Source organism: Budorcas taxicolor, chromosome 8 (genome assembly GCF_023091745.1).
Source record: "Budorcas taxicolor isolate Tak-1 chromosome 8, Takin1.1, whole genome shotgun sequence".
Lineage (NCBI taxonomy): Eukaryota > Metazoa > Chordata > Mammalia > Artiodactyla > Bovidae > Budorcas > Budorcas taxicolor.
The window spans coordinates 88753712-88778803 of NC_068917.1; the positions used below are offsets into that span (position 1 = coordinate 88753712).

The 25092-nt window shown below is 41.1% G+C and overlaps 1 protein-coding gene across 1 annotated transcript in view; it reads left to right on the top strand.

The window, feature by feature from the left end:
• ROR2 (receptor tyrosine kinase like orphan receptor 2) overlaps positions 1 to 25092 on the top strand; it is a 240929-nt gene that overhangs the window by 196505 nt on the left and 19332 nt on the right. The window contains exons 3-4 of the mRNA XM_052645174.1: positions 8278 to 8565; positions 9354 to 9384. Of these exons, the coding sequence (XP_052501134.1) occupies positions 8278 to 8565; positions 9354 to 9384 (319 nt within the window). The remainder of the gene's footprint in view (positions 1 to 8277; positions 8566 to 9353; positions 9385 to 25092) is intronic.

Consider the following 25092-nt stretch of genomic DNA (forward strand, 5'->3'; position numbering starts at 1 on the left):
ATGTCCATCATATTGGCAAACATTTTAAAGCACCCCCACTCCGCGCCCTGCCAGACACCAAATGCTGGCAAAGTTATAGGGGAAACACTTTAACTCACTTTTAGTGGAGTACAAATGGTTTCAAGCACTTTTAAGACACAGATAAACGAAAGATTTCAAGGCCTATGACTTATCACTAATGCATGCAGTTAGGTGCTTGCAAGGTTACTCCCATACATGTACAGAATGAGATATATACAGGTCGTCATTATACACTGTCTGTACTAGCAAAAATGTAGAAACAAATTCTTGCCCCTTAATTGGGAAATGGATAAAGAAATTGTGGTTTCTTTGTACAGTAGAATATTATGAAGTGATTAAACAAATGAACTGCATCAACAGAGGAACCCCAAGCTGACTTTGAGTGAAAAAAAAAGTAGCAAAGAAGGTCTTTCAGGGGAAATTCTATAAATATAAAATGATATAAATATGCATTGGAATAGTGCATACTCATTCTCTGGAGAAATAAGGCAAGGGTGTGCTTTAGTTACACTTCAGAATGTCTTATTTTTTTAATTACTGTGAGTCAACATTAAAAAAACTAAGATCATGGCATCCAGTCCTATCACTTCATGCAAATAGAGGGGGAAAATATGGAAACAGTGTTAGATTTCATTTTCTTGGCCTCCAAAATCAATGCAGATGGTGACAGCAGCCACAAAATCAAAAGACACTTGCTCCTTGGAAGAATGGCTATGACAAACCTAGACAGTGTATCAAAAAGAAGAGACATCACTTTGACAAAGGTCCATATAGTCAAAGCTGTGGTTTTTCCAATAGTCATGTATGGATGTGGGAGTTGGACTGTGAAGAAAGCTGAGTGCCGAAGAATTGATGCTTTTGAACTGTGGTGTTGGAGAAGACTCTTGAGAGTCCCTTGGACTGCAAAGAGATCAAGCCAGTGAATCCTAAAGGAAATCAGTCCTGAATATTCATTGGAAGGACTGATGCTGAAGCTGAAGCTCCAATACTTTGGCCACTTGATGTGAAGCACTAACTCATTGGAAAAGACCCCGATGCTGGGAAAAATTGAGGGCAAGAGGAGAAGGGGGTGACAGAGGATGAGGTGGTTGGATGGCATCACTGACTCAATGAACATGAGTTTGAGCAAACTCCGGGAGATAGTGGTGAACAGAGAAGGCTGGCGTGCTGCAGTTCGTGGGTTGCAAAGAGTCGGACATGACTTAGTGACTGAACAACAACAACAACAAAGTCAAATATGGTACAATGTTTGCATAAAATCTTGATGTTGTATACATGCATGCTAGTGTGTTAATATCTGTATTTTTCTCTGCAACATTTCAGTGTTAAAAATTGTTAGCTCAGAAATCATTAATATTGAATAGGAAGTAAGAGGAGATATGGGCAGTATGAATTTTGGAAGCTAAAAGGCTGCATTATTGTTATTTGAAGAAAATAATATCTGCAAAGAAAATCTAAGACCATCAACTCAGAAACTGTCATAACTAAAGTAGTTCAGTACAGTGGCAAGGTAAAAGAAAAATACACACAGGGACAGAATATTGGCCTATCAGTGATGTCCATGTCCTAATCCCTGAACCCGGAAATGTGTCACCTTATTTCACAGGGACTGTGCAGATGGAACTCAGTTCAGGATTTTGATATGGAAATGATCCTGGATGATCCATATGGCCCAATGTAATCATAGAGGTCCTTGTAAGACAGGAAGGTCAGAGCCACTTGTTGGAGATGTTGATAATGGAAACAGAAGTTAGAGTGATATAAGGAAGGCACCATGAGCCAGGGCATGCAGGTGGCCTCCAAAAGCTGGGAAAGGCAAGGAGAAGACTCTCCCAGAGCCTGCAGAAGAAATAGCATCCTGCCAACACCTTGATTTTTGGACTTCTGACCTGCAGAACTGTGTGACAGTGTATTTGTGTTGTGTTACACTACTAAGTTTGTGCTAATGTGTTACAGCAAAAGTAGGAAATTCGTACAATATGTGGAAATCTAATAGTTTTCCCATAATAAATGCACTTATCTCTCTATCAACATCCCAATTTTTAAGTGGAAGTTATTAGGATGATTCTAAATTGAATCTGAAAGAGAAGTAGCCTTGAAATTAAGAAATATGCCCCCCAAAGTAACATTTGTTATTCTTGATGTCAAATGTATTTCAATCATCTTAATGTAAAAACAAAAAGATGTTGCCATAGCAGCAGGCCAAGATCAGTGGTGTTAGGGGTAAGGTTAGCAATGAATAGAGGCTATTTTGATGGGAGAATACCCTTTGCCGAGGTAACTTTCTGGCACAGAATTGACCCATGAGAAATAGAAAAGATCCGAGGACAAGAGGTTCTTGGTTGATTGCACTATGAGGGATCAGTTGGATGGATGTGTTTTAGGAAAAGCAAGGGACACCCCCCTTCAAAGTAGGGGAAAGTATAGGTAGGGAGAGAACCTTGAACCAGAATCAAGAACCAGAAGCCTTGATGCTGCTGCTGCTGCTGCTGCTGAGTCGCTTCAGTCGTATCCGACTCTGTGCGACCCCACAGACGGCAGCCTACTAGGCTCCCCCGTCCCTGGGATTCTCCAGACAAGAACACTGGAGTGGGTACCATGGGCATAAATTAGATTTTCTGCATTATTTGTTTTTGTGATTTCTTCCTGAGGTCTCATTATTATTCCTGAGGGAGCTATGAATGTATGAAGTTGCCGTGTTATCCACCCATGGTTTTGGTCTCTGGGTTTCCCATAGAGCATAAAGGACGCTGATTTCAGGCCTGGGTTGGGACATGGATGATATCTGTGGAGACCCTTCCTTTTGTCCATTCCCAGCTGGACAGGCCTTTTAAATGCTGTTGTATTTGGAACTCCCCAGATGTAGGTGCTGGTCGCTTAGGAGCATTCTTTCCGGTCCCAGCGTCCCTTACAGCGACACTTTCAGTGTTGTTTCTGGTCAGCTTTAAGTTCATTCTTGGATGGGTTTTGTTTTTCATTTCCCTCAGCCCTTCAAAGCAGGATTCTTGGTCTAGGCTGCACACTTAGAGCTTTAGACAAATTCCTAGGCACTTAGTTGCATGATGCACAGGTGGATATTTTTATCAGCTTCCAGGTGACCCCAGTGTGAAGTCATCGTTGAACCCCACTGGTTTAGATGGTATAGAACGGAGAAGAGTTGTCAAGAACTCCACATGTGGACTAGATCACTTCACTAGTTTCCCCTTCATTTTCTGTAAATTGAGGAAGCTGTGCCTTCAGGAGTGAGTGTTCATGTGGTCGAGAGTGAAGAGGATCCATATAAATTGGGCACCTCAGGGTGGGAGAAAATCAGAGGAATTCTTACCCTAGGTCTGAGCAGAGGTGAGGGTGATGGCTAGTACTTTTGAAAGGATGCTTCCAGGAGTGTGGCCCTCTTCCCCTTTGCCTGACATCTCCACCTCCCCTCTACCTGCTTTTACCTGGTTTATTCACCTGGTCTCACCATGCCCATCCCTCCTCAGGAGACATTTCCTGACCTAGGGATTACATTTGTAATGTTATGCAGCCATCAATACTTTCTAGTTCCAGACATTTTCATCACCCCCAAAGGGAGACCCTATACTCATTTAGAGTTACTCCTTAAATTCCCCTTCCCCAGCTGCTGGCAACTACTAATCTGTTTTCTGTTTCTGGATTTACCTATTATGGATATTTCATAAACAGATATAATCAAGAAAAATTGATATAATTTATCAATTATAAACTGATAAACAGAAATAATCAAGAGTGCTTTAAAGATTAAATCAACTGTCTAAGGTGCTTGATTCCAGCACAAATGGATTTCTCCAGTCCTTGTTAGCTAGAGTTGATTAAACATCAAAAAGGGAAATACTGGCACCATCCCTGGTTAAGCCATCTGACTCGTGTACAGGAAGTCCCCTACATACAGATGAGTTCTGTTCTTAGAGCATGCTCAGAAGTCCAATTCATTCATGAGTCCAAAGAAGTTAGCCTAGGTACCCAACTAATACAATCGGCTATATAATACTGTATCATACTGTACTGTAATAGGTTTATAATATTTTCTATATAAATAATACATAAAAACAAATAAGCACAAAAAATAAAACATTTTCAACCTTACAGTACAGTACCTGGAAAAGTACAGTAGTACCAGCTACATCACCACTGTTTTTGCACTTGCTTCCAGACATCCTGGGCTTGAAATAAAGATAATACTACTGTACTCTATACAGTTCTACACAGTAAAGGACACAAAAGCACAGCCACTTGTAGAGGGTGCACACATGTGACAGTGTATGCCAGATACGTGAACTAACTTCCAGGATTAGACATGCGAATGCACGTTCAAATCTTTGAAAGTTTGAAACTTGAAGGTTCCAACGTAGGGGACTTACTGTAGCTGGTTTCACAGTGCCCCACCCGGTGGGTCAGGGTTAACATCACACTCTCTGTGCCCACATGAAAGGCAAACCAAGAAGGAGGTCATTTTCCCTATTCTGCATTTCTCAGAAAAAGAGCCTTCCTGGAAGAAAGACTAGGTCTAAACCACCATCAATTATCAATCAGGGGTATAGGAGAAGCTGTTCACTGGAGCAGAGAAGGATTTCAGGTTTTTGTACTCCTTCAATGTGAAAAAACAAGATATTCTTGAAAAGAAGACCATGAGAGTCTGTATATAGAGTAATTGGACACTCTCAAACTCTCCCCAGGTTTCCTTCTGTAAGTTGTACAAAAGGAACCCTCTCCTTAACTTTCTCCTCTGAGTGGTTCTCTCCCTTTCTTCTCTTTCTTGACTAATATTTTTTTTTCCACATTGAAGAAGATCCACCTATATCTTTCAAGATATTTAGATGGTCAGTGGAGGTGTCCCAAGTTGATGTATGCAAATACCCTAAACATGGAGGAAGGTGGTGGCAGAATTGCTGTTAAGCCAGTCCTCCAAATAGATGACTCAGTCTTAGGCCTCAACGGCACCCCACTCCAGTACTCTTGCCTGGAAAATCCCATGGATGGAGGAGCCTGGTAGGCTGCAGTCCATGGGGTCGCTAAGTCAGACACAACTGAGCGACTTCACTTTCACATTTCGCTTTCATGCATTGGAGAAGGAAATGGCAACCCATTCCAGTGTTCTTGCCTGGAGAATCCCAGGGACAGGGGAGCCTGGTGGGCTGTCGTCTATGGGGTCGCACAGAGTCGGACACGACTGAAATGACTTAGCAATAGGCCTCAGAACCCTAGGCCTGCTCCTTTTAGATTTTTGCTAGTCAGCTTGGAGACACAGATCCTTACACTCCTGTGTCTGTGTCTCCCAGGAAGCCATGAAGTGTCAAAGGCCTTTGGAAAAACTGTCATCAGTGTACAGATGAGAATTATAATTAAACTTGTACCAGAAAGAAGAGATCATGGTGATTTTGATCTAATATGTCATTTGCTATTCTAAGTTATGATTTGATGACTATTTTATATGCCCTACTGTGCTTTTTAGTGTTATGAGACCTTAATGAAACATTTGAATCTTAAACAACTTGTAACTACTTGGGTTCTGGCCAGAACGCAGTGAAACAACAGTGTTTGCTATAATCTGGGCAGCCCAGATTATACCATAGCAACTGCTTCGGACTGTCAGATCAGATCTCATTTTGTTTTCAAAAATGCAGGATCTAGTGCAGGAGCCTCAGCAGGAATGCAAGTCTCCCCAAGTTGAGCCCATGTGGTTAGTGAACAATCATGATATCCAGAATGTTACCTGCTTGATTTAGCCTCTTTCCAGGGTTTTTTCATTAACATTTCAGTTACCTTCCGGCTTTGTGTCATCATTAAGAATTCTCTTGTACAACTTAATTCACTGCATTAAAAGGGGGTTGGCTAGCAGAAAATAAAGGTTGAACCTAATAATGTTATTAATAATAATCACAAATAGTAGTCAACATTCAGAAAACTAAGATCATGGCATCTGGTCCCATCACTTCATGGCGAATAGATGGGGAAACAGTGGAAACAGTGTCAGACTTTATTTTGGGGGGCTCCAAAATCACTGTAGATGGTGACTGCAGCCATGAAATTAAAAGACGCTTACTCCTTGGAAGGAAAGTTATGACCAACCTAGACAGCATATTCAAAACCAGAGACATTACTTTGCGAACAAAGGTCCGTCTAGTCAAGGTCATGGTTTTTCCAGTGGTCAGTTTTCCAGATGTGACAGTTGAACTCTGAAGAAAGCTGAGCGCCAAAGAATTGATGCTTTTGAACTGTGGTGTTGGAGAAGACTCTTGAGAGTCCCCTGGACTGCAAAGAGTTCCAACCAGTCCATTCTAAAGGAGATCAGTCCTGGGTGTTTACTGGGACTGATGCTAAGGCTGAAACTCCAATACTTTGGCCACCTCATGTGAAGAGTTGACTCACTGGAAAAGACCCTGATGCTGGGAGGGATTGGGGGCAGGAGGAGAAGGGGACGACAGAGGATGAGATGGCTGGATGGCATCACTGACTCGATGGACACGAGTTTGAGCGAACTCTGGGAGTTGGTGATGGACAGGGAGGCCTGGTGTGCTGCGATTCACGGGGGTTGCAAAGAGTCGGACACGACTGAGCGACTGAACTGAACTGAACTGAATCAGCACTGGTTAGTGACACCTCTCTACACAGATATCTACCCACTCTCTCTTGTGAAGGGAAACTATCTTCATCTTGAAATTCACATCCTCCTGCCTCTTTCAGCTTCTTCCTATCTCCTTTACCCAGCCTGTGAAACTTATCCCCAGGGTCCACTAGAAATCCTATAATTTTTCATCCAGTTAAATTAGTAATATAGATATGTGCGATCTTTCCATCTTTTACTTCATTAAATAAAACAAAAAAGAGACCAGCCAGAAATCAGGAGAAAAGATGTAGAACAGTGCTACCCTTTATAGTCTTTTTCAGATTGCTCTGATGTCTTAGTTTGTCTGCAGTGATCTCATCTCCTGATGATTGATTGTCTTGTCTCTCTAGCCTTAGTGGGTTTTTTGGTGTTATGGAATTTTAGTGTGCATGTTTATCTTAACAGAGAGGATCCCTCCAGCCCCTGACTAACAGCATGTGCACACACACACACACATGCACAAATCCCTCCCAAGTGCTGTCTGTTTCACTTCCTCTTGTTCCCCATGGTTTGTGTCACTAGCTGAGAGCTCCTGACTGTGATTGAATGGGGCCCCACATTCCAGGGCAGCATTTCCAGCCCCACTTGCTCTGTATTTCAGGTACCTTTAGGGTCTGTTTTCCCTTTTGAATTCGAACCTGGGATGGTTTCTTCCTGCTTTTGCCCTGGGTGCAGTGGGACAGAGCCTTCAGCAACGCTCAGCCTTGTTATTTTTGTTCTGTTCAGACCAATGATTTGCTTGTTTGTGAGGATATCTCTGTTTTGTCACACACTTTCTTCTTCTCATTTCCTTATTGTGGCCTGTGCTTGATGGTGTGGTAGGAAAGAGGATGGACTTTCTGAGCATGAATTTGCTTAGTAAATTAGTGAGGTTAGATTAGATTTAATGCTTGCAGAGAGAATGTGATCCTCATTATTTGCAGATTCTGTAGTTTCAAGTTTACTTATAACCTAAAATGTGTTTGTAATCCCAAAATCAATTCTCACAGCATCCATAGACAGTCAAAATTTTGAATTGCTGATGCACATGTTCCCTGATGAGCTTGTACAAAGCAACACTCTGTCTAAGGCCCCAGCTCATACTGTAAACAAATGTCCTCCATGGTCTGTTTAGTCCCATGTATTTGCATTGTTGTGCTTTTTGTTGGTGATTGGCTATTTAAAATGCTCCCAATAATGGTGCTGAAGTGCTGTCTGGTGCCGTAAACACAAGATGTGCCTTAGGGTGAAAGCATGTGTGTTAGATAAGCTTCTTTCAGACCAAGTTATAGGGCTATTGGTTGTGAGCTCAATGTTAATGAATCAACAGTACTTATTAAATAAAGTGACTTTAAACTGAAGCACACTAAAACCAGGTTCTTTATTGATCAGTTGGTGAGAATGCTGTGAGCAGAGGCAATCAGGAACCTAACCCTGTGTTTCTTCAGGAGCAGCCCATTCCCTATTTGCTCCTTCAGTGTTGGAGGCAACATTCTAGAATATAATTACCCCCATTAAGCCAATAAGGAGAGTGGAAGATTTGTATGTGACAGTCAGAACCTCCCCCAAGCAGTTCCTAGAAGGTGCCCCAGGGAGCCCTTTCTCCCTGTTCTCACTGACATTTGCTCTTCTCTGATTCTTCTCCTTTGCAGGGTACTTTCTGAATTTTCTGGAGCCAGTTAACAATATCACCATAGTCCAAGGCCAGACAGCGATTCTGCACTGCAAGGTGGCTGGAAACCCGCCACCCAGTGTGCGGTGGCTGAAGAACGATGCCCCAGTGGTGCAGGAGCCGCGGCGCGTCATCATCCGCAAGACGGAATACGGTTCCCGGCTGCGGATCCAGGACCTGGACACGACGGACACCGGCTACTACCAGTGCGTGGCCACCAACGGGGTGAAGACCATCAGTGCCACCGGCGTCCTGTTTGTGCGACTCGGTGAGTGGGCACAGCCCCTGGCACATTGCTTATCAAATAGGAAGGTCCCCAGCCACTGAGCACAGATTAATTTGCAGTTTGAAACTGAACACACACAGGCAACAGAGAGGAAATCAATAAAACCCTTCCCCAAGGCCTTTCTCACTGTGCATTAGGTCCCCAGCTTAACCTGTTACCCATTTACTAGTAATAAAAGAAAATAGACGCAGATGGAGGGGTCTATAAACCTGGAGTGCAGAAAATAATGCCAGACATGTTGTGTGTCAGGAGGTCACCTCCATGGGGGAGGCCCAGGCGATCCAGACAGGCACCCACCCACCCACGGAAAACCCACCCAGCCCAGAGGATGGGTGGGGAACAGAAGATGAGGACAATTCTGTACTCTTGTGCTTATCACAGGTGGCACAAAGCAATCAACTGGCAGACAGAAATGTATCCCTTTCATCCTAGTAATGAGGAGGTCCCTACAATGCCCTAGTCATTTTGTCACCAGTGAGTAAGACAGATTTTGTGAGTCAAGTTTGGATGAGAAGAAAGAAAAGACAGCAAAAATCCCCAAAATATCTCCCGATGTTTCTGCATCAACAGAGAGCACCCCTTCCATCCTCAGTGGTTTTTGCCATCCCTGGCATATAATCTTGGGCATTGGCAGAGCTGGAGGCTGAAGATGGCTCACCACAAATGAGCACCCTGGGCTGCGGTTGCCTTTACCACGGGCCAGATTGGAAAAAAAATTTATTCCAGATCATGAAGTATTAATAACTTGTCTTTTTTTTTTTTCCTTTTAGGTCCAACACACAGCCCAAATCATAACTTTCAGTAAGTATCTGCTTTCCTCAAACCATTTTCTCATTCTCTGTGGGCTTCCGTTATGTAAGAATCCAGGCTATAAATTGGGCAAACATATGTCTTTGCTGAATTTGCTAGAAGTTGGCTAGACTTCACACAGGGATGGCAATGTGCTTGCTTTGGGCTGGAAAATGGTTGTATTTTCCATGTTGAGGGAAAAAGCCATAAAAACATTGATAGTTGCTTTCAGAGATTATGACCTTGCAGGACAACAGGAGGCAGAGAAAGTGTACCAACCATTCTGCTTGGGCTGCCAGGACCCTGATGTCCCAAGAACATTTGAAACAGGGAAGTGAGTGCGTGCATGCTAAGTCACTTCAGTCCTGTCCAACTCTTTGCAACCCCATGGACTATAGCCTGCCAGGCTCCTCTCTCCATGGGATTCTCCAGGCAAGAATACTGGAGTGGATTGCCATGCCCTCCTCCAGGGGATCTTCCCAACCCAGGGATCGAACCCATGTCTCTTACATCTCCTGGTGGGTTCTTTACCACTAGTGCCACCTGGAAAGCCCAAACAGGGAGGTAGTTACCTTGAAATCTCAGCACCCCCATAACTGCATCACCAGCTACAGTCTATGAAATGTATGCTCATGGAGCCTTGGGAACCCTCCACCATGAGGTAGGGGGAGGGGGTTCTCAGACCCACTTCAGAGATGAGGAGACTGAGGCTCAGAACCTGGCTCACTGGTCTTCACCTAGCAGTGGGCAAGTTCTGGCTGTGAACTCAGGCCTCTCTTTTGCTTATGCTGCATCTTTTCTCCTGTGGACCTCACAGGTCCATGAGAATCACTCTTTTCAGCCCCTGTGTTTGAGGTTAGCAGTGGCTATGGATTCCTCATTTCCTGGACAGGCCATTGCATCATCTCCCAAAGTTCTGAGCAGTGGCACAGACACTGTGTTGGGCAGCCAAGCAGTGTCTGCTTATCCGTGTTCCCCTGCAGCCTCATGAACACTGGCCATTGCAGTGAGGTAGGGAAACACACCGTCTCACTTTTGTTCACTTTTTCACAGAAATTAATATTGAACTTGACATGTTTAATTAACAGTGTCAGTGTGTTTTACATTTCCCTGATGGTCTTTCTCCTGCTCTCTGTCTGTGGGAATTCCTGTTGTTTCCCACATCCACAGTGGCCACTTTGTTAGGCTGGTGGACAGTTTCTCTAGGGGAGAGTCTGGGGAGTAGGGCAGGCAGGGACACAGGATGCACCTCTCATAAGAGAAAACCTGCGAGTGGCGGGTGGATGGGGGAGGGCACAAAGGTCACATCCCTGCCACAGTGTGAGGACCCATGTCTCTTACCTTCCAAGATGATTCTCACGTCCATTCATTTCTGCTGCTTGGAAGGAGGAAAACTGACACTGACTGCTTTGTTCTCCCTTTCTGTCACCAGTGAGGCCGTGATAGACATTTCCTAGCTTATGGTGCTTCTTTGTCAGCTAGTTCTTCATAGTCTTTGACCATGATCCTCACATTGTTTGTTTCTTAATTATTTTTAATAATTATGTCTTATTTCTTGCTGGCGAGGATGTAGAGGAAAAGGAATCCTCCTACACTGCTGGTGGGAATGTAAATTGGTACAGCCACTATGGAGAACAGTGTGGAGATTCCTTAAAAACCTAAGAACAGTTACCATATCATTCTGCAATCCCACTCCTGGGTGTATATTCAGAGAAAAGCATAATTTGAAAAAGACGCCTGCACCCCTATGTTCATAGCAGCACTATTTGCAATAGCCAAGACATGGAAGGAGCCTAAATGTCCACTGATAGATGAATGGATAAGAAGATGTGTGGTATATATACAATGGAATTACTCAGCTGTAAAAATAAATGAAGCAATGTCATTTCCAGCAACATGGATGAACCTAGAGATTATCATATTCAGTGAAGTAATTCTGAAAAAGACAAATACCAAATGATATCATTTATATGTGAAACCTAGAAAGATGATACAAATGAACTTATTTACATAAAGAATAGACTTATGATTATCAAAGTGGATAATGAGGTAGAGAGGGGAGAGATAAATTAGGAGTTTCAGATTAACAGATATACACTGCTGCTGCTGCTGCTAAGTCGCTTCAGTCGTGTCCGACTCTGTGCGATCCCACAGACGGCATTCCACCAAGCTCCCCTGTCCCTGGGATTCTCCAGGCAAGAACACTGGAGTGGGTTGCCATTTCCTTCTCCAATGCATGAAAGTGAAAAGTGAAAGTGAAGTCGCTAAGTCGTGTCCAACTCTTAGTGACCCCATGGACTGCAGCCTACCAGGCCCCTCCATCCATGGGCTTTTCCAGGCAAGAGTACTGGAGTGGGGTGTGATTGCCTTCTCCAAGATATACACTAATATATATATAATAGGTAAACAAGGCCCTAATGTATAGCATGAGGAACTATACTCAATATTTTGTAATAACTTACAAGGGAAAAGAATCTGAAAACATAATATGTTTGTGTAACTGAATTGCTTTGCTGTACACTCTTGAGAGTCCCTTGGACTGCAAGGAGATCCAACCAATACTTTCTGAAGGAGATCACCCTGGGATTTCTTTGGAAGGACTGATGCTAAAGCTGAAACTCTAGTACTTTGGCCACCTCATGCGAAGAGTTGACTCATTGGAAAAGACTCTGATGCTGGGAGGGATTGGGGGCAGGAGGAGAAGGGGACGACAGAGGATGAGATGGCTGGATGGCATCACTGACTCGATGGACATGAATCTGAGTGAACTCTGGGAGTTGGTGATGGACAGGGAGGCCTGGCATGCTGTGATACATGAGGTCGCAAAGAGTTGGACACGACTGAGTGACTGAACTGAACTGAACACTTGAAAATTACACAAATTGTAAATTAAGTATATTTCAATAAAAAAGAAGTAATTAAAACATTGAAAAAATAAAAATCACAGAAACTGATGACAAAAATTAATGTCTTATTCCTTGATTAAGTAGAAGTTAATATTTTTCTGTCATTTATTAATAATTGCCAGTAATTATTAGGTGTTTATGTTATCTTGTTAAAGAACACACTAATTTCCTTGAAGAATTCCCATGTTATTTTGATTAGAATTGCAATGAATTTTTAGACAAAATTTGGTTGAAAATTAATGTCTAAATCAAATTGTCCTATCAAGGACCACTTTCTTTGGGTTTTAAGATATTCTTTTCCATGACATCTTATTATGAAAAATTCACCACATGAAAAAGTAGAAAGAATTTTATGGTGGACATCCAATCCATATACCTGCCAATGAGATCCTGCCATTTACATTTTACTATGCTAGCCTATTTTTACATACATTTCCATTCATCAGTCATCTAATTTTCTATCCATTTCAATAAGTTGCAGATATTTGTATACTTATCCTGAAATATTTACATACCATTATGGATTATGATATCACTTAGAAATATTATGGGAATCACTAACAAGAGTTCAACATCTGTGTACTTACTATTCTCATCTCTTCTTTTTGAGTTAAACTTGCATACAATGAAATGCACAGATCTTATGTATTCTATTAATAAGCTCCAAAAATGAGAAAACCTCTGCACTCTAAACCCTTATACAGGCACAGAACATTCCTATTATTCTAGAAAGTTCCATGATGCAACTTCTTAATCACTACTCCGCCACCCCAGGTAATGATTGTCCTGACTTTTTTTCTACCATGAGCTAAGTTTACATGTTTTAGAACTGCATAGAAATGAAATCCTATAGCACGTAGACACTTGAACATGGTTTCCTTCAGTTCAGTTCAGTTCAGTCGCTCAGCAGTGTCTGACTCTTTGCAAACCCATGAACTGCAGCACGCCAGGCCTCCCTGTCCATCACCAACTCCCAGAGTCCACCCAAACCGATGTCTATCGAGTCGGTGATGCCATGCAGCCATCTCATCCTCTGTCGTCCCCTTCTCCTCCTGCCCTCAATGTTTCCCAACAACAGGGTCTTTTCAAATGAGTCAGCTCTTCACATCAGGTGGCCAAAATATTGGAGTTTCAGGTTCAAACTCAGTACTTCCAATGAACACCCCGGACTGATCTCCTTTAGAATGGACTGGTTCAATCTCCTTGAAGTCCAAGGGACTCTCAAGAGTCTTCTCCAACACCACAGTTCAAAAACAGCAATTCTTTGGTGCTCAGCTTTCTTTATAGTCCAACTCTCACATCCATACATGACTACTGGAAAAACCATGGCTTTGACTAGATGAACCTTTGTTGGCAAAGTAATATCTCTGCTCTTTAATATGCTGTCTAGGTTGGGCATAACTTTCCTGCCAAGGAGTAAGCGTCTTTTAATTTCATGGTTGCAGTCACCATCTGCAGTGATTTTGGAGCCCCAAAAAATAAAGTCAGCCATTGTTTCCACTGTTTCTGCATCTATTTGCCATGAAGTGATGGGACCAGATGCCATGATCTTCGTTTTCTGAATGTTGAGCTTTAAGCCAACTTTTCACTCTCCTCTTTCACTTTCATCAAGAGGCTCTTTAGTTCTTCTTCACTTTCTGCCATAAGGGTGGTGTCATCTGCATATCTGAGGTTATTGATATTTCTCCTGGCAATCTTGATTCCAGCTTGTGCTTCTTCCAGCCCTGCGTTTCTCAGGATGTACTCTGCATAGAAGTTAAATAAGCAGGGTGACAAAATACAGCCTTGATGTACTCCTTTTCCTGTTTGGAACCAGTCTGTTGTTCCATGTCCAGTTCTAACTGTTGCTTCCTGACCTGCATACAGGTTTCTCAGGAGGCAGGTCAGGTGGTCTGGTATCCCCATCTCCTTCAGAATTTTCCACAGTTTATTGTGATCCACACAGTCAAAGGCTTTGACATAATCAATAAAGCAGAAGCAGATGATTTTCTGGAACTCTTTTGCTTTTTTGACGATCCAGCAAATGTTGGCAATTTGATCTCTGGTTTCTCTGCCTTTTCTAAAACCAGCTTGAACATCTGGAAGTTCACAGCTGACATATTGCTGAAGCCTGGCTTGGAGAATTTTGAGCACTACTTTACTAGCTTGTGAGATGAGTGCCATTGTGTGGTAGTTTGGGCATTCTTTGGCATTGCCTTTCTTTGGAATTGGAATGAAAACTGACCTTTTCCAGTCCTGTGGCCACTGCTGAGTTTTCCAAATTTGCTGGCATACTGAGTGCAGCACTTTCACAGCATCATCTTTCAGAATTTGAAATAGCTCAACTGGAATTCCATCACCTCCACTTGCTTTGTTCGCAGTGATGCTTCCTAAGGCCCACTTGACTGCACATTCCAGGATGTCTGACTCTAGGTGAGTGATCACACTATTGTGATTATCTGGGTCGTGGAGATCTTTTTTGTACAGTTCTTCTGTGTATTCTTGCCACCTCTTCTTAATATCTTCTGCTTCTGTTAGGTCCATACCATTTCTGTACTTCATTGAGCCCATCTTTACATGAAATGTTCCCTTGGTATCTCTATTTTTCTTGAAGAGAGCGCTAGTCTTTCCCATTCTGTTGTTTTCCTATATTTCTTTGTATTGATCGCTGAGGAAGGCTTTCTTATCTCTCCTTGCTATTCTTTGGAACTCTACATTCAAATGGGTATATCTTTCCTTTTCTCCTTTGCTTTTCGCTTCTCTTCTTTTCACAGCTATGTGTAAGGCCTCCTCAGACAGCCATTTTGCTTTTTCGCATTTCTTTTTCTTGGGGATGGTCTTGCTCCCTGTTTCCTCTACAGTGTCATGAACCTCCGTCCATAGTTCATCAGGCACTCTGTCTATCAGATCTAGTCCCTTAAATCTATTTCTCACTTCCACTGTATAATCATAAGGGATTTGATTTAGGTCATACCTGAATGGTCCAGTGGTTGTCCACACTTTCTTCAATTTCAGTCTGAATTTGGCAATAAGGAGTTCATGATCTGAGCCACAGTCAGCTCCCGGTCTTGTTTTTGCTGACTGTGTAGAGCTTCTCCATCTTTGGCTGCAAAGAATATAATCAATATGATTTTGGTGTTGACCATCTGGTGATGTCCATGTGTAGAGTCTTCTCTTGTGTTGTTGGAAGAAGGTGTTTGCTATGACCAGTGTGTTCTCTTGGCAAAACTCTATTAGCCTTTGCCCTGCTTCATTCTGTATCCAAGGCCAAATTTGCCTGTTATTCTAGGTATTTCTTGACTTCCTACTTTTGTATTCCAGTCCCCTATGATGAAAAGGACATCTTTTTTGGTGTTAGTTCTAAAAGGTCTTATAGGTCTTCATAGAACCGTTCAACCTCAGCTTCTTCAGTGTTTCTGGTTGGGGCATAGACTTGGATTATGGTGATATTGAATGGTTTGCTTGGAAACGAACAGAGATCATTCCGTTATTTTTGAGATTGCATCCAAGTACTGCATTTTGGACTGTTTTGTTGACTATGATGGCTACTCCATTTCTTCTAAAGGATTCCTGCCCACATTAGTGGATATAATGGTCATGTGAGTTAAATGTCAGGTGGTCTACTTGACGTAATATTCTCAAAATTGTCTATGCGATACATGTTTTGGTAGACAGCTGCTTTTTATTGCTGAAAGGCATTCCCTTGTGTGACTATTTCATTTGATTTATCCATTTTCCTGTTGATGGACACTTGAGAAGACTGCATCTTTTCATGTTGATGAATATTTTCATTTATTTTAGATAAATTTCCAGAGGTCAAGTTGATGAATATTTTCATCTCTGTTAGATAAGTTTCCAGAAGTCAAAGTGCTGACTTATCAGATATGTATATGCTGAGCTTTGTAAGAAATACTAGACATTTTCCTAAGGTAGTTGTACCACTTTGTACTCCCACCGCCAGGTAGGAGAATTCTGTTTGCTTCAGTGTTTACCAGCATTTGATTTGGTTGGTCTTTCTGTAATAAATTGAGCCATTTTTATGTGTATGTAGTGCCTTCAGTGATCTTTGTGTCATTCTGACTTCTTGAAAAAGTAATTTCTTTATTAGTCATTTTAAATTTTCAGACAAGTGCATTTAAAAGAATGAAGTTTCCTCTGAATATCATTTTGGCTCCATCTTTTTCCCCTCCAGTTATATGAGCGTTTGTTTTTTGTTGTCTTCTGATTTTTGTTGCATTATTATCAGTGAATTTGCAATGTATTTTACAGTTGGTATTGGTGAAGACTTTATTTGTAGTAAACTATTGCTAGTAAAGTAATGCTCAAAATTCTCCAAGCCAGGCTTCAGTAATATGTGAACCGTGAACTTCCAGATATTCAACCCGGTAAAGGCAGAGGAACCAGAGATCAAATTGCCAACATCAGATGGATCATCAAAAAAGCAAGAGAATTCCAGAAAAACATCTATTTCTGCTTTATTGACTATGCCAAAGCCTTTGACTGTGTGGATCTCAATAAACTGTATAAAATTCTGAAAGAGATGGGAATACCATTTGACCACCTGACCTGCCTCTTGTGAAGCCTGTATGCAGGTCAGGAAGCAACAGTTAGGACTGGACATGGAACAACAGACTGGTTCCAAATAGGAAAAGGAGTACGTCAAGGCTGTATCTTGTCACCCTGCTTATTTAACTTCTATGCAGAGTACATCCTGAGAAACGCAGGGCTGGAAGAAGCACAAGCTGGAATCAAGATTGCCGGGAGAAATATCAATCACCTCAGATATGCAGATGACACCACCCTTATGGCAGAAAGTGAAGAGGAACTAAAAAGCCTCTTGATGAAAGTGAAAGAGGAGAGTGAAAAGTTGGCTTAAAGCTCAACATTCAGAAAACGAAGATCATGGCATCTGGTCCCATCGCTTCATGGCAAATAGATGGGGAAACAGTGGAAACAGTGTTAGACTTTATTTTTGGGCTCCAAAGTCACTGCAGAAGGTGATTGCAGCCATGAAATTAAAAGATGTTTACTTGTTAGAAAAAAAGTTATGACCAACCTAGATAGCATATTAAAAAGCAGAGACATTACTTTGAGAACAAACGTCCGTCTAGTGAAGGGTATGGTTTTTCCAGTAGTCATGTATGGATGTGAGAATTGGACTATAAAGAAAGCTGAGCACCGAAGAACTGATGTTTTTGAACTGTGGTGTTGGAGAAGACTCTTGAGAGTCCCTTGGACTTCAAGGAGATCGAACCAGTCCATTCTAAAGGAGATCAGTCCTGGGTATTCTTGGAAGGACTGGTGCTAAAGCTGAAACTCCAATACTTTGGCCACCTGATGCAAAGAATTGACTCATTGGAAAAGACTCTGATGCTGGGAGGAATTGGGGGCAGGAGGAGAAAGGGATGACAGAGGATGAGATGGCTGGATGCCATCACCGACTTGATGGACATGAGTTTGGGTGAACTCCGGGAGTTGGTGATGGACAGGGAGGCCTGGCGTGCTGCAATTCACGGGGTCACAAAGAGTCGGACATGACTGAGCAACTGAAGTGAACTGAACTGAACTGATTGTTCTCTAGTCGGTAAGTTGTATCTGACTCTTGCAATCCCATGAACTGTAGCCTGCCAGGCTCCTCGGTCCATAGGATTCTCCAGGGAAGCATACTGGAGTGGGTTGCCAGTTCCTTCTCCAAGGTATGACAAGATTGTCTTCAAAAGTAATAAAGAATTTCATAGTCCCACTGGCAAAGCATAAGCTCTTATTTTCTTGTTTCCTTATGTTTCCCAGCACACGGTATTATCATCACTCAAAACTGTGCCAATGTCTTGGGTCACAGTGGTAATTTATAGTAGTTTTACATTAGATTTCACCAGTAAATATTGAAGTTGATCATATTTGTATTGGTTTAATAATCATTGGATTGCCAATTTAAATACAGTCTATTTACCTTATTTATGGATTCAATAGTTGCAAATTTTCTTACTCAGTAAAATTTCTTCATAACCTCTAAATTAATAATCGGGATGTTTTCATGGTCACTCATGGATATGTACAGAGCAGTGAAAACTGTGAGTTGCCCAATGCATGTATTCGCAGCTGAGGCCTGCCATCTTGTTTCAGCTGTCCTACTGTGCACACACGTCCTTTTTTGAGTCTGTTTACATTTTGTGCTTTTTATTGGTGCTTTTGCTGTTTAGAGTGGCCCCAATATAGCATGAAGTGCTTTCTTGTTTTTCTAAGCACCAGAAGGCTGTGATGTGCCTTGAGGAGGAAATACATTAGATAAGCGTCATTTAGGCATGAGTTAAGTGCTGTTGGCTGAGAGCTCATTATTATTGAATCATTAACCACATTAAATAAGATGTCTTTAAACAGAAACACTCATAAAACAAGGTTATGTATTGACTGGTTGATGAAAATGTTATGATCACAGACTTGTGGAAAACTCTCTCTCTATTTGCCTTAGGGACAATGGCTCAGTATTTACTAGTTCAGTGTTCGTGGTGACTTTATAGGAAATAACCATCATAGATAACCAGAATCAACTGTATTTTGTCCATTTTCATTGGGATATTTGTTTTTCCATATTGCTTTGTAAGAGTTTAAAGTTATAATTTTACATAATTCCTACTTCATCTAGGATTGATTTTTATGCTGGTATAAGCCAGGGTTCTACCATAATGTTTTCCTGTCTTAATGGTCTACTGCCTTGGGACCATATAATGTATAGCCCTGTCTGTAATCATTAAATTTAATATCACTTCTGTCATCTGTGAAATTTCTATACGTGTAGATCTGCTTCTAGATTCTGTTCTAGTAGCTTGTGTGCCTGGAATAAATACCACAATATTCTAACATTATATCTTCATTCCATATGTAGAGAAATATTCTCACTAATTGCTGTGGATTAAATTGTGCTCCCCTCCACCAACTTCAGATATTGAAGCGTTAATCCCCCTTCATGTGACTGTAATGGAGACAGCATCTTAAAGGATGTTATTAAGGTTAAATGAGGTCATAAGGGTGAGGCTCTGACCTAACAGGACTTGTGTCTTTATAGGAAGAGGAAGAAACATTAGAGATCTCTGTCTCTTTTCTCTGCCACGTGGGGACACAGTGAGAAGGTAGCCGTCCTTCTCGCTGGGAACTGAAAACTGGGAACTAAATAGGGTGACAGTCTAATATTGAACTTCTCAGTCTCTAGAACTGTGAGAAATCAGTGTGTATTGTTTAAGCGTCCCAGTTTGTGTATTTTGTTATGGCAGCCTGAGCTGGCTAATCTAGCTACCTCAGCTCAGCTGGTAAAGAATCCACCTGCAATGCTGGAGACCTGGGTTCGATCCCTGGGTTGGGAAGATTCCCCCGGAGAAGGGAATGGCTACCCACTCCAGTATTCTGGCCTGGAGAATTCCATGGACATGTGACATGGGGTCGCAAAGAGTCAGGCACGACTGAGTGACTTCCACTATTACTATACCAGTTCTTCTAAATTATCTTGACTGTTAACTTTTATTCTTCCATCTCAATTTTACCAGTTTGTATTTTTATCAGAATTGCTTGGCGGTTTGATTTTGGCAGTTACTTTTTCAGACACAGAGGTGATTATGTAGTTTTCTGCTTTCAACGTATTAATATGATGTTATATAACAGAGTTCCTATTATTGAGTAACTACAGTTCTAGATTGAAATCCATTCGGCCAGAATGACATATTCTTTTAATATGCTACTGAGTTGATCTGCTCACTTTGTATTGGCAGATGACCCTCTATGTGGATACGTCATGGTCGAAGGCAGTTGTCTTTTTGTGGCCACTATTCTTTTCTTCCCATTGACTGTGATTGTGTTTAAACCTCCTTTATAATATCTCTGCAACTTAACCAAAACAAAGACAAAAAACTGAGGGAACATCAGTAGGCTTAAAACAGAATTATCCATGTTCTCCATTTTTGTCTCTGGAATTTGCTGTGACTGTTCTCTTGGGCCCTTCCCTGAGAAAACACACAGCAGTTAGAGCTCTTTTGCTGTTGGTCGGCTGGCATATCCTGTACCGGCAAATGGAGAACTGAGATGGTGAATAATCAGATAGCCCTGGTTGATCCCTGTGTATAGCATGTCGCCATTGGGGCACGCTGGTTCTGAACCGTGAACAAGGATGATCCCCTCCGGGCTCAACACTCTCTTCCCTGGGCCACTGCCCTCACACATCCACACACACGGACACCAGCAGTTGACTGGACATCAGTCTGTGTGTGTTGAAGGAGGTGAGGGGTGAGGTGGAAATCCTCAGAGGTTAAGGGATTTATTACCATCAAAACATTGTTTTCCTTCCATCCATTTGAAGGGAGGGTGAGGCGGGTGTGTATATGGAGAACAAAGGCTTTAAGAACAGGCTGTTTCTCCACAGATGTAGGTTCAAAGACTGGGTGATTATAGCTTACTCAGGTAGCAGTTTTGGTAATGCAAGGGGATTAATGTGAGGCTGCGTGTCTCACATTTCATGTGTGGGTTTCAGTTCTCTCTCCTCTTTTAAAAAGTGATTTATTTTCATGATGATAGACACGTACATGCAGTGCTGGGGTAGCCTAGTGATACTGAAGTCAGCTGATGGGGTAGCAGGACAGTGGTCCAGGGGGTGCTCCCCAAAGCCTGAGCTTTGGGGCTTTCATGTTTCCTGTGTTGGTCGTCCTGGGCCACCCTGATGATGGCCCACAAGTATGTGCACGCATAATGTGCTTCACTAAACATCTGCTTAAAGGAAAGTGTGTTGTTCTTTTTGAACAATTAAATGTTATGTTAATTATGGGCCGCTGGGAAATCATTCTCCTTGAGGCCATGTCCTGAGCACTTATTGCTTCATAACCTGCAGATAATTCCAAGCTTCAGCCATTCTCTGCTCATATGCTCATGACCCTGGCGTCTCCATTTCCAAATCTGATTTATCTCTTTATCTCAGGCCCCCCAGTTTGGCCCCATCGTGGGCCTCTCCAGGGGGATGATTCACAGGCACCTCACAATTTGCCTGTCTAAACAGAACTCAGCCATTTTGTACTCAGAGTCCTTCCATTGCTATTTTGGGGAAGTTGTCATAAGCCTAGTTCAAACTTTATCCTAATTACAAGAAAATAGCACTATTAAAAAAAACAAACAAAACCCTGAAACTGCCAACTGACTAGCCAGTAATTTAAAAAAACCTGAAACTGCCAACTGACTAGCCAGTAATTTAAAAATGACTTCAGGAGAAACCAAGCTGCCTTACTAACAAGTTGGTAAAAGTAAACTAACTCAGACAAAAGGCTAACGTTTAGCATTTGATGTTAAATTCATAAACCACCAACTAATCAAATTGAGGGCTTCCCTGGTGGCTCAGATGGTAAAAAATTTGCCTGCAGTGCAGGAGGTCTGGGTTCGATCCCTGGGTCAAGATCCCCTGGAGAAGGTAATGGCTACCCACTCCAGTATTCTTGCCTAAAGAATTCTATGGACAGAGCAGCCTGGCTCACTATAGTCCATGAGTCAGACATGACTGAAGTGACTTAGCATGCAATCAAATTGAGTTGGAAGGAGGAGAGAAGGCAACCTAATATTTTTCTCTGTGACTTCTTGTGATAGGTTCTTTTTTTCTGGAAAATATAACTCCCCTTAAATCCCATAGTGCAGAACTTAAATAAAAGTTAAGAACTTAATTCATTTTAAGATTAGTGGTAAGTGGCTAAACCCAATCACAGGTAAAGTAATCAGAGAATACACACACACTCTCCTTAATTCAGATCTCATAGTGACACAAATGAAAGTGTTTGTGCTTTAGCAGTAATGATAATATTAGCAGTTGATGGTAGCAGCATACTGAATGTTCCCAGCAACTCTTTGTTTTCATTTGAACCCATGTATGAGCTTCTCTAGTAGCTCAGCTGGTAAAGAGTCTGCCTGCAATGCAGAAGACCCTGGTTCAATTTCTGAGTTGGAAAGATCCCCTGGAGAAAGGATAGGCTACCCACCCCAGTATTCTTGGGCTTTCCTGGTGGCTCAGATGGTAAAGAATCCGCCTGCAATGTGGGAGACCTGGTTTGATCCCAGGGTTAGGAAGATCCCCTGGAAGAGGATATGGCAACCCACTCCAGTATTCTTGATAGGAGCCTGGTGGGCTATAGTTCATGGGGTCACAAAGAATTGGACACAACTGAGCAACTCAGCACATAAGCTAATATGTCCTGTTATGCATGGATGAGAACTTTTTTATATACTAACCTCTAGATTCACCCGGAAGTCACCAATCTTCCAAGGCTGATGTGAGAGGGACCAGCCCCCTGAACATGGTAGGAGAGAATGTTTACTTGCCAGTGAATTATTAGTGTCAGAGCCACTGTGTCCCTGCCTCCTGTGATCCCAGTGTTAAGAACAGACATTGAAAAATCCAGTGTTTCTGAAAGGTTCTGCTGACTTTGATTTCATGACATGAATGTTGGTGTTGATTCTATGAATGAATGTGCTCAGTTCACATTTACCGATATCAAACATGATATCAGTATAATTGGATGCTGTGTTTCATCTCAGAAGTAGAGAGGAATAAGTTATGATGCCTAAATTTTCAAGAAAATCATTAATTCATTTATTCATTTTTTTAACAATTTTATATTAAGGATCAGCTATGTGCCAGGCCTGTTTAAGTTATTGTGGGCCAACCAATGAATTAAAAAAAACAGACAAAAAACTAAAATATCCTGCCTTCTTCTGCTTACATTTTCCTGGGAGACTCTTATGTTTGGCTTTTTTCACAATATATAGCATCTGAAAGATACTTTCTGTGGTTTATTCTTTTTTATTCATAAGTATCTATTGTATGAGATATTACAATATGTTTATGGACATTTGGGCTTCCAGTTTGGAGCAGTTATATAAATAAACTTCTATGGATGTTTAATTTTAGGGAACATGTTTTCATTTTTCTAGGATAAATTCAAGGTATGAGATTGCTCAGTCAGATGGTATGTGTATATATAAACTGTATAAGAAATAACCAAACTCTTCCTCAAAGTGATCATTCTATTTTACACTGCCATCAGCAGTATATGAGAGTTCCAGTTGCTCCACATCCTTACCAAAGTTTGATATTGTCATTTGATTGTAGCCATTCTAGTACCTTTTGTTGCAATGATCTATCTTGGTTCAGTTACATTTCCTCAATCACTGAAAATGGGACCATCTTCTAAGGACACACTTGCGGAGTATCTGTTAGTTCTTTTGTCCAGTTTTTACTGTGCTGTATGTCTGCCTATTGAGTTATGCAAGTTCTTTTGTCAGATATATAAAGTGTCTTCTCCCAGCTTGTGGTTTATCTTTTTTATTTCTTAATGCTTTCTTTTGATGAGCAGGAAATTTTAATTTTGGTAAGTCTAATTTATCATTTTTTTCATTTAAGCATCATGTCTAAGAAATCTTTGCTTTTACCTAAATACTATAAAGATACTTTCCTGTGTATCCTTCTACTAGCTTTTAATTTTAGCTTTTATGTGTAAGTCTGTGATCCATCTCCAAAGCAATTTTTATGTATGGTGTGAGTTAATGGATTTCAGTTTGTTTTTTTCCATACAAAAATTCAGTTGTTCTGACATCATTTTTGAAAAGACTATCCTGTCTTCTTTGAATACCTTAGTATATTTATTGAAAATCACTTGACTACATATGAAGATACATTTAGAATTCTCTGTTATGTTCTATTGATCTATCCTTATATTCTAACACTATATTGTCTTGATAAATGTAAGTCTTAAAATTAAGGTGTGAAATCCTCCATCATTGTTACTCTCTTTCATGATTGTTTTGGCTGCTCTAGTAACTTCACATTTCCATTTAAATTCTAGATTTAGTTTGTCAATTTCTACCAAAGTGCCTACTAGGATGTTTTTAACTTTTGATTTTGAAATAACTTCAGACTTATGAAAACATTACAAGAATAGTAATAAGTAATCCCATATGTCTTTACCCAGGTTGACCAATTTTTATCATTTTGCCATAGGCTTATCATTCCCTCTGTAGCTGCCACTATTGTTTTTTGAAACATCTGAGAGTAGGTTGCATTCATTATACCGCTTTGCCCTTTAACAATTCAGTGTATATTCCCTAAGACCAACAATGTTTCCTTACAGAACAACAGCTTCATCTTAAGGGTGTCTGGATTACCATTCACACTCCAATATCTTTCATTGTCCCAGTAATGCTCTTTAGATCCCCTACTCCTGGACACAGGCTCCTCACCAGGCTACCTTAGTCCTCTTTACTCTGCAGTAGTTCCTAGACCTTTCATGGCACTAAGATTTTTGATAAGTGAAGAGCTGTTATTGTGTAGAATATCTCTAAATTTCAGTTTGACTGATGTTTACTCACAATTACATTCTATTTGTACATTTTTACTGAAATAATGTAAGTGATGTTTCCTTCTCAGGGTATCATATCTAAAGGTATATTACATCAGTTTGCCCCTTATTGGTGATGTTAATTTTTCTCCCTTGGTTAAGATACATTTTCTCATTATATAGTTATTTTTTATTTTGTAATAAAAGGAAGTTTGTGAGGAAAGCCTGCTAGCATTTTCATGGGGTGATATTGCACTTTGTGAGACTTGATTTCTTTAAACTACTGAGTGTTCCAGTCTATGAACATGGTATGTATTTCTATTTATTTAGATTTTCTTTCCTTTCTCTCTGCAATATTTTGAAGTTTTATGTGCAGAAGTTTTGTGCATATTTTATTAGGTTTATTTCTAAGTACTTTAAACATTTTAAGTGCATAATTCAGAGGCATTAAGCACATATGCATTATTATGCAACCATCATCA